Below are 19,490 nucleotides of genomic sequence, written 5' to 3' on the forward strand. Positions count from 1 at the left end.
AAGAACAGAAATGTGTTTGGGTTCCTCCAGAGCTGAGAACCCTTCAGCTAAAGCACGGAGAAATGTGTAAGATGTCAGCAGCTTTATTACTACGGTCAGTGCAGAGCTGGAGGATTGTGGGTAGAAAATGGGCGGCAGTGCGGTGGTAGTGGAAGCTTAGCATTAAATCTCTCTGAAATCTCATCTACCTGCCATTAAACTGCCAAACGCACAGACACACAACCCCCCCGCTCGGGAAAGTAATAGATGAGCTCGTGTGTGAGTGTGTTTGGGGTGTAAATCTCCGAGCTCACAACAATTTGTTTACGATTCTTCAGGAATTCATCACGATTTGATTCAGTTCAGTTCATTTCTGTTTGTACGATTCAGAATTAGGTTGAAAAATACACTGAATATGCAAATGTGACAGGAGATATTATGTATACAGTACTGTAATACAGACAATTAAAACTGACCACCACAAGGTTTCACTTTTGAAAATTAAGACTGAAATTTTTAATTTGGAAAATAACAATACTATATTATTAGAATTGTTAAAAATTAATTCCAACATTCCAAAATCAAGGCAGTAAATCACCAACTTCAGCTGAGTGAATTGATACATTGTTACACCCCTGATGTTCAGTGAATGAGAAGGTTTGAGTGAAACACATGTACAGCAAGAGGGAGTGTACTGTGTGTAAAGTGTGTAGTGTGTTTAGCTTCTGCATCCATTAGTTGACTAATCTACCAGCTAGTCAGCAAATATATCCACCATTCTGCTAATATATCCACCAGTTGGCTAATATATCCACCAGTTGGCTAATATATCCACCATTCTGCTAATATATCCACCAGTTGGCTAATATATCCACCAGTTGGCTAATATATCCACCATTCTGCTAATATATCCACCAGTCAGCTAATATATCCACCATTCTGCTAATATATCCACCAGTTGGCTAATATATCCACCAGTCAGCTAATATATCCACCATTCTGCTAATATATCCACCAGTTGGCTAATATATTCACCAGTCTGCTAATATATCCACCAGTCAGCTAATATATCCACCAGTTGGCTAATATATCCACCAGTCTGCTAATATATCCACCATTCTGCTAATATATCCACCAGTCAGCTAATATATCCACCATTCTGCTAATATATCCACCAGTCAGCTAATATATCCACCAGTCTGCTAATATATCCACCAGTCAGCTAATATATCCACCATTCTGCTAATATATCCACCAGTCAGCTAATATATCCACCAGTTGGCTAATATATCCACCAGTCAGCTAATATATCCACCATTCTGCTAATATATCCACCAGTCAGCTAATATATCCACCATTCTGCTAATATATCCACCAGTCAGCTAATATATCCACCATTCTGCTAATATATCCACCATTCTGCTAATATATACACCAGTTGGCTAATATATCCACCAGTCAGCTAATATATCCACCATTCTGCTAATATATCCACCATTCTGCTAATATATCCACCAGTCTGCTAATATATCCACCATTCTGCTAATATATCCACCAGTCAGCTAATATATCCACCATTCTGCTAATATATCCACCAGTTGGCTAATATATCCACCAGTCTGCTAATATATCCACCATTCTGCTAATATATCCACCAGTCTGCTAATATATCCACCATTCTGCTAATATATCCACCATTCTGCTAATATATCCACCAGTTGGCTAATATATCCACCAGTCAGCTAATATATCCACCAGTCTGCTAATATATCCACCATTCTGCTAATATATCCACCAGTCTGCTAATATATCCACCATTCTGCTAATATATCCACCAGTTGGCTAATATATCCACCAGTCTGCTAATATATCCACCATTCTGCTAATATATCCACCAGTTGGCTAATATATCCACCAGTCAGCTAATATATCTACCATTCTGCTAATATATCCACCAGTCAGCTAATATATCTACCATTCTGCTAATATATCCACCAGTCTGCTAATATATCCACCAGTTGGCTAATATATCCAGCAGTTGGCTATTATATCCACCAGTCTGCTAATATATCCACCAGTTGGCTAATATATCCACCAGTCAGCTAATATATCTACCATTCTGCTAATATATCCACCAGTCAGCTAATATATCCACCAGTCTGCTAATATATCCACCAGTTGGCTAATATATCCACCAGTCAGCTAATATATCTACCATTCTGCTAATATATCCACCAGTCTGCTAATATATCCACCAGTCTGCTAATATATGCAGCAGTTGGCTAATATATCCACCAGTCAGCTAATATATCCACCAGTCAGCTAATATATCCACCATTCTACTAATATATCCACCAGTTGGCTAATATATCCACCAGTCAGCTAATATATCCACCATTCTGCTAATATATCCACCAGTCTGCTAATATATCCACCAGTCAGCTAATATATCCACCATTCTGCTAATATATCCACCAGTCAGCTAATATATCCACCATTCTGCTAATATATCCACCAGTTGGCTAATATATCCACCAGTCAGATAATATATCGACCATTCTGCTAATATATCCACCAGTCAGCTAATATATCCACCATTCTGCTAATATATCCACCAGTCAGCTAATATATCCACCATTCTGCTAATATATCCACCAGTTGGCTAATATATCCAGCAGTTGGCTAATATATCCACCAGTCTGCTAATATATCCACCATTCTGCTAATATATCCACCAGTCAGCTAATATATCCACCAGTCTGCTAATATATCCACCAGTCTGCTAATATATCCACCATTCTGCTAATATATCCACCAGTCAGCTAATATATCCACCATTCTGCTAATATATGCACCAGTTGGCTAATATATCCAGCAGCTGGCTAATATATCCACCAGTCTGCTAATACATCCACCAGTCGGCTAATATATCCACCAGTCTGCTAATATATCCACCAGTTGACTAATATATCTGTTTGTCAACTAACAAATCCACTATTTGGCTAATATAGCCACTAGTCAGCTATTGCATTCACTGGTCAGCTTATAAATCTGCTAATATATATCAGCTTATATAGCTGCTAGTTAGCTAATATATGCACCAATCAGCTGATATATCCACTGGTTGGCTAATATATCTGCAAGTCAAGCAACAAATCCACTATTTGGCTGGCATATCCAGTAGTCATCTGATATATCCACCAGTCAGCTAATATATACATTAGCCAATTCATGTTTCCACAGCTTAGCTAATCTATCTTCTGGTTGGCTAATATATCCACCATTTGGGTAATATATCTGCTAGTCACTAACAAATCTTTTATTTTGCTAATATAGTCACTAGTCAGCAAATATATCCACCAAATGGCTAATATATTCACTAGTCAAGTAACAAATCCATTAACTAATATATCCACCAGTTAACTATCCACTATTTGGCTAATATTTCCACTAGTCAACTAATATAACTACCCGTCAGCTAATATAATCAGTAGTCAGCTAATGTATCCTCTAATCAGCTAAAATTCTGCTAGTTGGCTAATATATGTTAGTCAATATATGCTAGTCAACTAGCATGTACTCTATAGTCAGCTACATGATCTGCTAGTGTGCTAATATGTCTATTAATCTGTAAATGTGTCCACTCTTTGGCTAATATACCCACTTTTGATCTAATAAATATTTTGCTAGTGGACTAATATGTGTGCTGGTCAGCTAACATGTCTGTTACTTGCTAATATATTTACTAGTGGATTAATATACGAGCTGGCTGGCTAACATGCCCACTAGTAGCCTGTGTAACCCAGTAATATATCCATTTATTAACTGGTGACTGGTCGAGTAACTGGTTAGAGATTAGTAAAGATTTACACTGCGTCCCAATTGCGTACTTAATACTAATGCTAACTAGTGTTTGAGTATGTAGTATGTAGTGTAGTCACAAATTGAGTAAACTCAAAAATCCACAATGCATCCTTAGAACCAGTCGATTTCTGAGTATAGTAATGATGGACACTATTGTCCCACAGTCCAACGGGAAAACGGAAAGGCAGGAGGTTCTCGCGTCTGGAAAATTCTGGAAAAATTGCCGAGAGCAGCTGCGGTGGTAGCAGGACCAGAAATGGTGTATAAATGAGTTCATCCCAAATTTGTAAAATATTCTGTAAAAAACAAATTTTACACTTACTGATGTTTTCATTTGTCAGCGTTTCTGTAAGAAATGTGTTTGTGAACGCACATTAATCTGTTAGCTAGCCTTGAGAGTCTAGCTTGCTATGATGTGCGTTGTCATAGCAACGGTTCGTTAGTGAGAATGGGGTAGTATGTTAATATTTTGTGTACTAACCTGTCGAGCTCATACTATTAAGATTAGTACACCCTATATAGCCTATAGTATTAGTGTGTAGCACACAATTGGGACGCAGCCTTATAGTCGTGTAACCTCCAGAGTGTACAGTGTGTGCGGCAGTGTGTTTCCTGTTTTTCCTCCAGAAACAAGGCTAATTAAACTGAGTTCCCTCTGCAGCGCGCAGAATGGATTGTTCTACATCCAGGTGATTTGTAATGTTCAGTGGAGGTTGACCGTCCGGGTGTGTGTGTCAGTTTTAATAGGAAGACTGATCATCAACCAGCACGAATTTGACAGAGCAATTACACACACACCCCAGTCCCACAGAGACACACACACACACACACACACACACGCACCTACACGGACCACCCCGCACACACCAGTCTGACTCTCCAGCTAACGTCCACACAGAGATACAGCCGGACTGTGTGTGTGTGTGTGTTATTGCTGAGTATGTTACGCATCCTGACAGTTTCAATGCAGAAGTTTATATCACAATACCTACATTTAGAGTCTGTTATTCATTCAACCTAATGAGAAACTGTAGAACAGACTCAGTTTATATCACAATACCTACATTTAGAGTCTGTTATTCATTCAACCTAATGAGAAACTGTAGAACAGACTCAGTTTATATCACAATACCTACATTTAGAGTCTGTTATTCATTCAACCTAATGAGAAACTGTAGAACAGACTCAGTTTATATCACAATACCTACATTTAGAGTCTGTTATTCATTCAACCTAATGAGAAACTGTAGAACAGACTCAGTTTATATCACAATACCTACATTTAGAGTCTGTTATTCATTCAGCCTAATGAGAAACTGTAGAACAGACTCAGTTTATATCACAATACCTACATTTAGAGTCAGTTATTCATTCAACCTAATGAGAAACTGTAGAACAGACTCAGTTTATATTACAATACCTACATTTAGAGTCAGTTATTCATTCAGCCTAATGAGAAACTGTAGAACAGACTCAGTTTATATCACAATACCTACATTTAGAGTGTTTGTATCCATGAGAAATAATAAACCACTAATAAACGTCCTTAAGTTCTTCTGTGTTTATTTACACTGTGCACAGTGTCCCAAGTATTTTGGAAACAGCGTTGCTAAATGACTCTTTAATGACCTCATCATTCAGATAATCCAGTGATATTTGGGCAGAAAATGTACACAGGACAAAACATTTCAGGTTCTCAACGTTTTTATTCACCACAGGACACGAGAGGTGATATGAAAACCCCATTCACGACTTCAGACTGAACTGAACTGTAATTCAGCTACATGTAGCTTTTGCATGTAGCGTCTTAATGCTGACTGTTTATTAAGAAAGAAAGGCTTCTCTTCCGTTTTCCTGTGTACGTGCAGGTACGTGTGTGTGTGTGTGTGTGTGTGTGTGTCTGTGTGTGAGTGTGTGTGTGTGTATGTGTGTGTGTGAGAGAGAGAGAGAGAGAGAGTGTGTTTGAGCTATAAAGTGTTATTGATGAGTTAATGCTGATGAGGCCGTTTTAGCTGTAATTGATTCTGACTTTATAAAGTTTTAACTTTTACAACACATTTATATCATAAATTTTATAGCTCAATTACTGAACATTGATTCTGGGACGAGTGTGTGTGTGTGGGTGTGTGTGTGTGTGTGTGTAGTGCGGAAATAAATGTCCAGGTCGTGGACGAGGCAGACAGGTGTGTTATTGATTTTTGGTTAGTTATTGCTCCGTCCACTTTGCTCCCAGCGGTCATTACACACATCCTCATCAAATTTGTGTGTGTGTGTGTGTGTGTGTCCCATCTCTGGTCATCTCTCAGCGCTGTGGAGGTTCTCATTTATCAGTTTGATACTGTATTTCTCAGAAATCGTCACTGTCCTTCTCTCCAGTTTGGCGTTTCTCTGGTTAAAGCGGTCAGATTAGATTCTGTAGAACATCATCATCAGTTTTACTAAACTGACCCGGTGGAATGATGAGCAGAGCCTGTGCAGACCAGTGCTCTGAAACAGGGGCTGCTCGACTATTTGTTTTGCTAATTACTCAAAAAAGCAGATGACTGGTCGTCATTTAAGCTAACATAGTTAAATATAACACAGTGTTCTGGATGTTGGTGAGAAGTAAAGACTCGCTAGTCCAATATTAGTCTAGCATATATATGAGCTGACCAGTAGGTACATTATCTGACTCGTGGGTATATCAGGCAACCAGTGGGTATATTAGTCTATCAGTGGTTGTATAAGCTGACTAGTGGGTATATTAGCTGACCAGTGGGTATATTAGCCAACCAGAGGGTATATTAGCTGACCAGTGGGTATATTAGCCAACCAACGGGTAGATTAGTATTTCAGTGGGTGTATAAGCTGACTAGTGGGTATATTAGCTGTCCAGTGGGTATATTAGCCAACCAGAGGGTATATTAGCTGACCAGTGGGTATATTAGCCAACCAACGGGTATATTAGTCTATCAGTGGGTGTATAAGCTGACTAGTGGGTATATTAGCTGACCAGTGGGCATATTAACCAACCAGAGGGCATGTTAGCTGAGAAATGGATATATTAGCCGACCAGGGGATATATTAGCCCACCAGTAGGTATATTAGCTGATGCCAACTATTGGGATACATTAGCTGACTAGAAGGTACATTGTCTGACCAGTGGGTATATCAGCTGACCAGTGGGTATATCAGCTGACCAGTGGGTATATTAGCTGCCCAGTGGGTGTATTAGCTGACGAGTGGATATTTTAGCCAACTATTGGGATGTATTAGCTGACTAGGAGGTACATTATCTGACTACTGGGTGTCTTCTCTGACTGGTGGATTAGTCAACTAGCAGATAGAGTGGATGGTTAAATATTAACCAATGTGCAGATGTGTGAACATGTCCATGTGACAGATGTGTGCAGATGAAGTCTAACCGGTGTGTTTTTCTTCATGTGCTTCAGGTGTGCAGTGTCATGACTGGGGTGTGCACCAGGGAGCTTCAGTGGGTGTATATGAGGGTGAATCTGGACGGATTCCCTGCCCGCTCTTCTCCTTTCCCTCCCTCTATAACTACAACCAAAGCTCCGGACTAACACTGCTGTGGTACAGACACACAAGCACTCACGAGCTGGAGCAGCCCATAGACCTGCGCGCACACACGTTTCTCAAACACCGCGACTCGCTGTGGATACAGCCGGCCACGCTGCAGGACAGAGGCCTGTACATCTGTATGCTCAGGTACGCAAAACACAGACACATGGTCCACATACATATATATGTATATATATATATATATATATATATACAAATATGTACACTTTATTAGACTTCACTAATACTGGGTAAGGCTCTCAAAACAGCCTCTGGTCCATTGAGATTCGGGTCCATGTTGAATGATTGCATCATGCAATTCCTGCAGATTTTTCAGCTGTCATTTCATGCTGTGAATCTCCTGTTCTACCACATTCCAAACGTGGATTCAGATCCAGTGACTGTAAAGACCACTCAAGAACACTGACCTCACAGTCATGTTCATGAAACCAGTTTGAGAGTTTTGCTTTATGACTTTATTTCATCATCATGCTGGAAGTGGCCATTAGAAGAAGGGATGAACATGGTCAGCAATGATACTCAAACAGGCTGTGGCTTTTAAACGATGATGGGTATTAATGGCCCAAAGTGTGCCAGGAAAACCCCATTACACCACCTCCACCAGCCTGGACTGCTGACACAAGGCAGGTTGGGTCCATGGAATCATGCTGTTGGTGCCAAATACTGACGCTACCATCTGCAATGTAAACCTAGATTAGTTGACTTTACTTAAAGAAATCTTGCAAATGTATTGCATGATTAAGGAAAGTTACTTAACTGTACATTGAGCTATAGTTACTTTCTCTTTTTCATTAATTCACACATCTTCAGTAAGTAAAATGAACTCAAACAGCCCAATAATTATAAATAGTTTCAGTTGTGCTGGCACTGCTCTACTTTTTTTCAAGTTTTGCTATTTCCTGAATGAATGAGGTCAACTTTAACCCCTTAAAATCCTGTTACATACTAAGGCCTATTATTCAGTAACTACAAGGACTTCAGTGCAAACTGGCTGAGCTATTCTTAGATTATAGAAGTGTGTAATAAAACTGGCCATTTAAGGGGTTAATCAGCCTAGTTCGTTTAACCTCTCAGTTAATTATCCCAAAAAACACTGCTTTACTTATTAAATTTGTTCGAACTCATTACCTTAACCTCAGTACAAAACATCATTACAGTGAGAACAACAAAAACATGTAAAATGCATCTAAACATTTAGCATGAAAATGTGCTATAACACAAAAATAACATCAGTATTCGAAGACAATGAATGAAAAATTAGAAAAGAAGAGTTATTTAACAGAAATCAACAAAAAACACTAAGAATGCTGGGAAGCATTTTGCAGAGAAGACTCTTCACTCTGTAGGACTAATCCAAATTAATTAAACTAGCTTTACTTAAGTAACTAATGCGTTATACAAGAAGTGTTAAGAGTCACCAGATTTGCATAATTACTTTTAACAAATGAGTAAAAAAAAATGAAGTTAGTGCAGTTTTTCTTTTTGTTCTTGGCAGACAGAAGTGCAAGGTAGCCTCCACAGTGGAGGACATGGCTCTTCTGCTGTTGTAGCCCATCCACCTCAAGGTTTGCCATCCCTGATAGCAAGAGGTCAGTGGGCCACTATTGGTCCACTGATGGCAAAGCTGGCGGTCCACTTGCGTTTTGCTCAGCATTTTCCAGGTGGCCCACCGGAGGTTAAGCAGAATAATAAACAAAATTCTAATTATCCTCGCCCAGTTTCCACTCACAGTCCAATCAGGCCACTGAGATTCTGATGGGTGATATGAACTTGTGCCTGAATGTGCATGATTTTATGCACTGCTGCTACACAATTGGCTGATTAGATAACTGCATGAGTGTGTAGGTGTACAGGTGTTCCTAATAAAGCGCTCAGTGAGTGTAGGTGGCTGTAATAATAATATATAACACGAAAATCGTATGAAAACAGACACTGCACTTGCAGTTTTGTATATATTCTACATTTTTTTATTCTGGTAGCATATCTGTAAATCATTTGAAAAACTGAAAAAGACATACTACACTGATATGAAATGGTGTGTGTGTGTTTTCTGCAGGAACACCACATCGTGTGCGAAGGTGGGGGTGCAGCTGCAGGTCTTTGTGCGTAATGGTGTGTGTGATGGTACGCTCCATCGTAACGTCACCGTCCCTTTCCAGAAGTCCTACACGCTGCGTTGCCCCGACCTGCAGCACCTGCCCAGCGTCTCTTACAATGTCACCTGGTACCATGTATGTCAGATATATACACATATATATATATATATATATATATATATACATATATATATATATATATATATATACACACACTAACTGTTCTGTCCTCGTCCTCTGTCCTGTCCTCGTCCTCTGCTGCTAATACTGGATTATATATCGAAATATTGGAAATTGAAAATCATCATCGAGTCTATATGTACACAAGTGTTCAGAAATTCCTGAATTACTTATTATAATAATCATTGCTTTTACTTTCATCTAAAACAACTTGTAAAGTGTAAATTCCAATACTGTAAGAGATATTTCATTAAGTATTACAAGCTTTTCAGGACCATCAAGACGTAATTAGTAATAGTAATTAATAATAGTAATAAAAAATGTACCATCAATTGTAATTGTACTGTAAATATAATCGTATAATTGTACTGTAAATTACTCCATTATAGTAATTTCTTCACTAGTTGTCTAGCTGAGATTTGATCACCAATTTCCAAAAACAAGGCATTCTGGGTATTGTTTTTTTTTTAGAACTTTTTGTTTTCTGTCGCCTGTTTATAAGTTGACATCTGTAAAGTTATAGAGCAGCAGCATCATAATATAATCATTTTATACATTTATCCACATAGAGTATATTTTTTACGGCCTTTAAGAATATAATCTCTCTCTCTCTCTTTCTCTGTCTCTCTTTCTCTCTCTCTCTCTCTCTCTGTAGAAGTGCAGGGGGGATTTGTCAGTTTTTTACCACAGGCAGGTAGAGGGGGATGAGGTGAAGATCTATAACTTGCTGATTGGTTCTGAGGGGCCGTACACCTGCGTTGTCTCCTACCAGAGCAATGGACACACACTCCAGTTCACTCGTACCATCAACATCAAGCCCGTCTGTACGACATGCTATACGTTACATTACTCAGCATTACTGTATTGTATTGTACATTACTCTGAATTACTCAGCATGATTTTATCCTACACTACTCTGTTCTATATAACTCCACGTCATACTACAAAATGATACAGTAATCTGTTCTACATAACTACTGTACTTTACTCTACATTACCTTACCTTACTCTGCATTACTCTGTTCTATTCCACATTGCTCTGAATTACTCAGCATGATTTTATCCTACATTATGCTGTTCAACTCATTATTCTACAAAACTCTATATTACTCTATTAGACATAACTTTACATTACTCTGCATTACTCTGTTCTCTTCCACATTGTTTTATTCTGCTCTGTTACATAACTCTGTTCTACTCTACATTACTCTACTCTACATTACTCTATATGACTGTTCTGCTCTACATTACTCTGTTCTACTCTACATTACTCTATTATACTCTACATTACATGACTGTTCTACTCTACATTACTCTACATTACTTTGTTCTACTCTACATTACTCTATATGATTGTTCTACTCTACATTACTCTGTTGCTTTGTTCTACTCTACATTACTCTATATGACTGTTCTACTCTACATTACTCTATATGACTGTTCTACTCTACATTACTCTGTTCTACTCTACATTACTCTGTTACTCTGTTCTACTCTACATTATTCTGTTCTACTCTGCATTACTCTATGTGACTGTTCCACTCTACATTACTCTACGTCACTCTATTCTACTCTGCATTACTCTACAGTACTGTGTTCTACTATCATTACTCTACATTACTCTGTTCTACTCTACATTACTCTATTCTACTCTACATTACTCTACAGTACTGTGTTCTACTATCATTACTGTATGTTACTCTATTGTACTCTACATTACTCTATATGACTGTTCCACTCTACATTACTCTACATCACTCTATTCTACTCTGCATTACTCTACAGTACTGTGTTCTACTATCATTACTCTGCGTTACTCTGTTCCACTCTGCATTACTCTACAGTACTCTGTTCTACTCTGCATTACTCTACTGTATTCTTTTCTACTCTGCATTACTCTACAGTACTCTGTTCTACTCTGCATTACTCTACAGTACTCTGTTCTACTCTGCATTACTCTGTTCTACTCTACATTACTTTATATGACTGTTCTACTCTTCATTACTCTATGTTACTCTATTCTACTCTACATTACTCTATTCTACTCTACATTACTCTACGTTACTCTATTCTACTCTACATTACTCTATATGACTGTTCTACTCTACATTACTCTACGTTACTCTATTCTACTATACATTATTCTACTATACATTACTCTACGTTACTCTATTCTACTCTACATTACTCTATATGACTGTTCTACTCTACATTACTCTACGTTACTCTATTCTACTATACATTATTCTACTATACATTACTCTACGTTACTCTATTCTACTCTACATTACTCTATATGACTGTTCTTGACATCACTCTATGTTACTCTATTCTACTCTACTCTGTGTTACTCTATTCTACTCTGCATTACTGTACAGTACTCTGTTCTACTCTACATTACACTGTTACTCTGTTCTACTCTACATTATTCTGTTCTACTCTGCATTACTCTATGTGACTGTTCCACTCTACATTACTCTACGTCACTCTATTCTACTCTGCATTACTCTACAGTACTGTGTTCTACTATCATTACTCTACGTTACTCTGTTCTACTCTACATTACTCTATTCTACTCTACATTACTCTACAGTACTGTGTTCTACTATCATTACTGTATGTTACTCTATTGTACTCTACATTACTCTATATGACTGTTCCACTCTACATTACTCTACATCACTCTATTCTACTCTGCATTACTCTACAGTACTGTGTTCTACTATCATTACTCTGCGTTACTCTGTTCCATTCTGCATTACTCTACAGTACTCTGTTCTACTCTGCATTACTCTGTTCTACTCTACATTACTTTATATGACTGTTCTACTCTTCATTACTCTATGTTACTCTATTCTACTCTACATTATTCTACTCTACATTACTCTACGTTACTCTATTCTACTCTACATTACTCTATATGACTGTTCTACTCTTCATTACTCTATGTTACTCTATTCTACTCTACATTATTCTACTCTACATTACTCTACGTTACTCTATTCTACTCTACATTACTCTATATGACTGTTCTACTCTTCATTACTCTACGTTACTCTATTCTACTCTACATTACTCTATATGACTGTTCTTGACATCACTCTATGTTACTCTATTCTACTCTACTCTATGTTACTCTATTCTACTCTGCATTACTGTACAGTACTCTGTTCTACTCTACGTTACACTGTTCTACTCTACATTACTCTCTATGACTGTTCTACTCCACATTACATTTCTCTGCATTACTCTATTCTACTCTACATTACTGTTTTACTCTACATTACTCTGTATTATTGTTCTACTCTACAGTACTCTGCATTACTCTGTTTTACTCTACATTACTCTACATTACTGTTCTAATCTACATTACTCTACATTACTCTGTTCTACTCTACAATACTCTGTTTTACTCTACATTACTCTACATTACTGTTCTAATCTACATTACTCTGCATTACTCTGTTCTACTCTTCATCACTCTCTATGACTCTGTTCTACTCTACATTACTCTGTTCTACTCTAGATTACTCTACATTACTCTATTCTACTCTGCATTACTCTACATTATTCTATTTGGCTCTGTTCTACTCTGCATAACTCTAACTGACTCTGTTCTTCTCTCCATTACTCTACATTATTCTATATGACTCTGCTCTACCCTACATTACTCTGCATTACTCTATTCAACATTTACCTGCATTTCTCTATTCTATATTCAAATTACTCACCTTAGCATTACTCTACATTACTCTGCTGTAGTCCACATTACTCTACTCTGAATTACCCACATTACATTGCATTAGTCTAATCGACTGTGCTGTACATTCACATTATTCTGCATTACTCCACACTACTTTATATTACTCTACTAGCCTTTTGTTTATGGAATATTTCTGTATGTATGTATGTGTGTATCAGCACCCAACTGTGGAACTGACCATCCAAGGGTTCTGAATCCAACATCTGGTCAGATCTACACAGTTACTCTGGGTGAGTTACAGTTTACATTAGGACTTTTTGATTCCAGACATTTTGAAGTTTTTTTAGTGAAGTTATTTAAGTTTAAGTTATTATTTAATAACACTTCCATGTCCAAACTTTACACTGTTCTCAGAATACTGTAAACTGTGAATAAAATGTTGGTTTAAATTTTGGTGTCTAGTTTATAGCATTTCAATCTACACTGTAAGTTATTACTGAATAAGTTATTATGATGCGTGACCCCAAACATTTGAGTGGTAGTGTGTATGCATGACCCTTTTATATGACATATAGCTGATATATATGTCCATAATACATGATATATGCACATGTATTGCCATATATCAGAATTCTGTATGGGACATAAGCTCACACTCAGTTCAGTTTCAGTCCCGTTTCCTACATAAACACAAACTCCATTCCAAAAGCTAGGCTAAAGCAGAGGCGCTGTGCGATGGAGGCTCAGATCAGCGTCTTGCAAAGTAGATGGTCTAATAAAACCACACCCTGTACACCCACATACTGTGTGTCATGTTGGGGTAAAGTCTGGCTGTGGTGATGCTGAGGGATGCTTGTTGCTCGGTAACGCTTTTCTGTGGTGATCGTGTAGGTGAGGCTGTTAATCTGACTTGCCGGGTGTTTCTGCCCTGCATGGAAAACGAGGAGCAGCAGGTGTGGTGGAGCATCGACAAGAAAACAGTGGAAGAACTAGCAGACCCTCGCTATAGCTCACCTGCAAGGAGGTACACTGGAGCCCCGCCTCACCCATACACCTCTCACCTGTAGATAGGTACACTGAAGCTCCTTCCTCCATACATGTCTCACGTGCAGCCAGGTACACTGAAGCTCCTCCCTTCATACACATCTCACCTGCAGTCAGGTACACTAGCCCCACCCTACCTGTACACCTCTCATCTGTACTCAGATATGCTGAAAAAGCCCTACCTGTACATCTGTCACATGCAGCTAGGTGCACTGAAGCCCTCCCTACCTATACATCTCCCACCTGTAGCCAGGTACACTTGAGCCCCGCTATAGCTGTACACCTGCTACCTGCAGCCAGGTACCCTAAAGCCCTTCCCCCCCTAACATCTCTCACCTGCAGCCAGGTACACTGAAGCCCCACCCTACCTATACAGCTCCCACCTGCAGCCAGGTACACTGAAGCTCCACCCTACCTTCACATCTCTCACCTGCAGCCAGGTACACTGAAGCCCTGCTCTACCCATACACCTCTCACCTGCAGCCAGGTATGCTGGAGCCCCACCCTACCTTCTCATCTCTCACCTGCAGCCAGGTACACTTGAGCCCCGCCCTAGCTGTATGCCTGCCACCTGCAGCCAGGTACCTTGAAGCCCTCCCCCCCCAACATCTCTCACCAGCAGCCAGGTACACTGAAGCTCCACCCTACCTTCACACCTCTTACCTGCAGCCATAGACACTGAAGCCCTGCCCTATCTGTACACCTCTCACCTGCAGCCAGGTACACTGAAGCCCTGCCCTACCTATACATCTCCCACCTGCAGCCAGGTACACTGAAGCCCTGCCCTACCTATACATCTCCCACCTGCAGCCAGGTACACTGAAGCCCTGCTCTACCCATACACCTCTCACCTGCAGCCAGGTATGCTGGAGCCCCACCCTACCTATACATCTCTCACCTGCAGCCACATACTTTGAATCCCTTCCCTACCTATACGTGTCTTACCCACAGCCAGGTACAGTGAAGCCCACCCTACATGTACACCTCTCACCTGCAGCCAGGTACGTTGAAGCACCACACTACCTATATATCTCTTGCAGACAGGTACACTGAATCCCCACCCTTTCTATACATCTCTCGCCTGCAGCCATGTACACTGAAGCCCCACCCTAGCCATACACCTCTCACCTGCAGCCATAGACACTGAAGCTCTGCCCTATCTGTACACCTCACACCTGCAGGCAGATGCATTGGTCACACCCTAGCTATACCTTTTGACCTCATCTAGTGGACAAAGAACATTTATAAATTGTTATTGTCTTTAATAGCCTTTAATGTATACATTATGTATACATTTAGAAAATTGGTAGTGTTCTGCCATGAGTGTCTGCCAGATATAATTATTATACATATGAGCATTTCTATAAGACTGCATTGCTAATGTTTATAAGCCTACATTATTAGCCTTAACATAAACAGATTTATTAATTGTAAAAGCAGTGTTTATGGCATCTTACTGCTTTTATGAAATTTTGCATTTATTTAGCACTGTCACCTGTTGATTATGGTTACAATGACTAATTTTCTAGCTAATGCTAAAGGTACTGCCTTGAGAAACTGTATGGAAGGGAGCATTTTTAATTCTAGTTTTAGATCAGATTCATAGGGCACATTGAATAACCCCCTGAATCAGCTGCGCTTGTTTATGCCGTGTCTGTGTTCAGTATTGAGCTGGAGGATTACGGTGATCAGACTGTGCAGAAAGTGCTGCACGTGTCCGAGTTTTCGGCGGCGGATCTTCAGAGGGAGTTTCGCTGCTCCGCCCGAAACAGCAGAGGATTCAACACCAGCGTCGCAAACCTGCAGAAAGAGGGTAATCATACTCACACACATGGTCATAATTCATATTTCATTAAGTTCATGAACAATTCATAGTAGACCCTGAATAATTCACAGTAGATACTTAATAATAAAAAGTAGATACTGAATAATTTACAGTAGATACTGAATAATTCATAGTAGACCCTGAATAATTCACAGTAGATACTTAATAATAAAAAGTAGATACTGAATAATTTACAGTAGATACTTAATAATTAAAAGTAGATACAGAATAATTAATGGTAGATACTGAATAATTCATAGTAGTTACTGAACCAGATACTGAACAATTCATAGTAGATACTGAATAATCCATTGTAGGTACTGAATAATTAGTAGTAGATACTGAATAATTATTAATGGATACTGAATAATTCACAGTAAATACTGAATAATTCACAGTAGATACTAAATAATTTATAGTAGATACTGTATATTTATTAGTGTATACTGAATAGTTCATAGTAGATGCTGAATAATTAATAGTAGATACCGAATAATTCACAGTAGATACTAAATAATTTGTAGTAGATACTGAATAATTATTAGTGGATACTGAATAATTTACAGTAGATACTGAATAATTTATAGTCGATACTGTATATTATTAGTGGATCCTGAATAATTTATATTAGATACTGAATAATTATTAGTAGATACTGAATAATTATTAGTAGATACTGAATCATTTATATTAGATACTGAATAATTATTAGTAGATACTTATGTCACACTTCCCTCTGTTCCCGCTGTCTCTGCCTCCTAGCCTCCGGACTCCATTTCCCCGAACCCTACTCCCGATCACATGACTACCAACCCCCCTCACATGACTCTCCAACATTCTGCCTCACCTGATTACTGATCACTCTCACCTGTTCCTTGTTATGGCTCCCTGTTGGTTTAGTATATAAGCCCGAGCTTTAGCTTAGCTCATTGCGAAGTATTGCCTTTGTTATCAGAGCCTTGCTGAGCCTTCTATCTGTCTGCCTGCCATTTCGTGTATGAACCTTGCTTTGTTTTCTTCGACCTTGCCTTTTTACCTCGCCCTCTCAGTATTGTTGTGATCTCTGGTTTGACCCTGTTTCCGTTTTTTGGACATTGCTTTCTGGACTCTCCTCATAGTTCCTGTTTTGGTGTATTGGTTTTTGACCTTGGACTGGCTGATCATAATTACAGATATTCCCTTTGTTAATAAACCTTTTTACCTAAGCGAGGTCTGCGAGCGTCTGAGTTCTGTCAGAGCCTGACAACTGGATAATTCATAGTAGATACTGAATAATTCATAGTAGATACTGAATAATTCATAGTGGATAAATTGTTAAAGTATCTACAATAACTTGCTTAGTAACTAATATAAGTTATTCAGTATCTACTATGAATTATTCAGTAATTACTAAAAATTATTCAGTATCGACTATGAATTATGGAATAGTAACTGAATATTTGACATTAACTGTTAAGTAACTTATAGGTTCGTATTAGTTACTGAATAATTCATAACAGTTACTGTACTGTAAGTATTAAGATCCGTAAGTGAATGACAGGGCAGCAGATTTAGTGTTTAAATTGGTTTTTTTTTGGGTGTTTCTGGACTGAATCAGGCTTTTTATGTATACGTGTATGTATGCATGTGTGTGTGTGTGTGTGTGCATGTGTGTGTGTGTGTCTGTGTAGTGTATATTCCCTCTGTGGAGCTGGGCTGTGGTCTGGGTGTGTATATATTAATGTATATGTATATGTATGTGTGTGTGTGTGTGTGTGTGTGTGTGTGTGTGTGTAGTGTATATTCCCTCCGTGGAGCTGGGCTGTGGTCTTTATGTGTGTATATATTAATGTATATGTATATGTGTGTGTGTGTGTGTGTGAGTGTGTGTTTTAGTGTATATTCCCTCCGTGGAGCTGGGCTGTGGTCTGTATGTGTGTATATATTAATGTATATGTATGTGTGTGTGTGTGTGTGTGTGTGTGTGTCTGTGTGTGCAGTATATATTCCCTCCGTGGAGCTGGGCTGTGGTCTGTATGTGTGTATATATTAATGTATATGTATATATATATGTGTGTGTGTGTGTGTGTAGTGTATATTCCCTCTGTGGAGCTGGGCTGTGGTCTGGGTGTAACTCTGGCTGTAGCTGTGCTGCTGTTCGTGCTGTATCGTGTGTATAAACTGGAGGTTCACCTGCTGTATCGCTCCTGGTTTGGAACTGATGAGAGATACTCAGGTAACACACACACACACACACACACACACACACACACACACACTGGACTTCTTTATTTAATGAAAAACACTGAACAGTAGAACACATACTGAGGTTTAAGTATAAACAAAGCTGTGTGGCCACTGACAGGTACTGAGGGTACTCAACAACTTTTTGTGAGTAGTTTTATTTTCATTTTTGTAAAAGTGAGGATTTGGAGACCCCTACTGGCCAGGTGATTTAACTGACCAACGTTTGCTAGTATAAATACAAGGTGAATACAAAGTGACTGTTTGTTTGTGACTTGTGCTTAAAGAAAACCTCAGTAAGCCAGGTTTACTGGAGAATGTGTTAAAGGGCCCATATCATGGAAAACAATATATCCTTACTTTTTTTAAATAAAGGAGTTTGATTTAATATGTAAACAGTTTATGTTAAAGTTTCAAAAAAGTAATGCTCGTTCCCCAGTCCATACTGTCAAGCTACAAAAATAGTCCAATTCAAACTCGTTTTTGTGAGGTCACAAAGTCACTTACCCCCCCCCACCCCCCCCCGGCCCTGATGATTACCGCGAGAACAGGAAGGTGGGGCCCGAACCCCGAGCAAGGGGACGAAGCCCCGCGAGGACGGTGGGGAGAGGAACTCTGTGAGGGAGTGGGGGATGGTGCGCGAGTCCCGAACTCTGCCGACCACGCCCTGCCGCCTGTTCCGCAGCAAGGCCGCTTTCCTACACCTCACGTTCGACCCTGGCGGACGAGCTGCGGAGCGGCAGTGACCGGGAGGCGGAACAATAAGCTCTCGTTCCCTCTTGGCTCAGGTGCTCACTCCTTCGCAGATTTCCTCTTCCCACCATCCTCGCAGGGCTTCATCCTTGCTTGGGGTTTTGGCCCCGCCTTCCTCCCGGTTCTCGCGGTCATCATCAGGGCCTGGGGGATGGGCAACAACAAATATTCTCTACAGGGTTTAGATCTGGACTCTGACCAGCCAGAACCATCAGTAACAACCATTATATTTTGGATTTGG

General features: G+C 39.3%; 1 protein-coding gene across 4 annotated transcripts in view; it reads left to right on the forward strand.

Moving 5' to 3' along the window:
• LOC118798495 (interleukin-1 receptor accessory protein) overlaps positions 1 to 19,490 on the forward strand; it is a 34,055-nt gene that overhangs the window by 8,352 nt on the left and 6,213 nt on the right. For all 4 annotated transcript variants that reach the window (XM_036557884.1, XM_036557899.1, XM_036557876.1 and 1 more), the window contains exons 3-9: positions 7,275 to 7,551; positions 9,482 to 9,656; positions 10,357 to 10,525; positions 13,623 to 13,694; positions 14,296 to 14,428; positions 16,113 to 16,261; positions 18,345 to 18,488. In XM_036557884.1, the coding sequence (XP_036413777.1) occupies positions 7,275 to 7,551; positions 9,482 to 9,656; positions 10,357 to 10,525; positions 13,623 to 13,694; positions 14,296 to 14,428; positions 16,113 to 16,261; positions 18,345 to 18,488 (1,119 nt within the window). The remainder of the gene's footprint in view (positions 1 to 7,274; positions 7,552 to 9,481; positions 9,657 to 10,356; positions 10,526 to 13,622; positions 13,695 to 14,295; positions 14,429 to 16,112; positions 16,262 to 18,344; positions 18,489 to 19,490) is intronic.

The sequence above is a fragment of the Colossoma macropomum genome, unplaced genomic scaffold, assembly GCF_904425465.1.
Source record: "Colossoma macropomum unplaced genomic scaffold, Colossoma_macropomum, whole genome shotgun sequence".
NCBI lineage: Eukaryota > Metazoa > Chordata > Actinopteri > Characiformes > Serrasalmidae > Colossoma > Colossoma macropomum.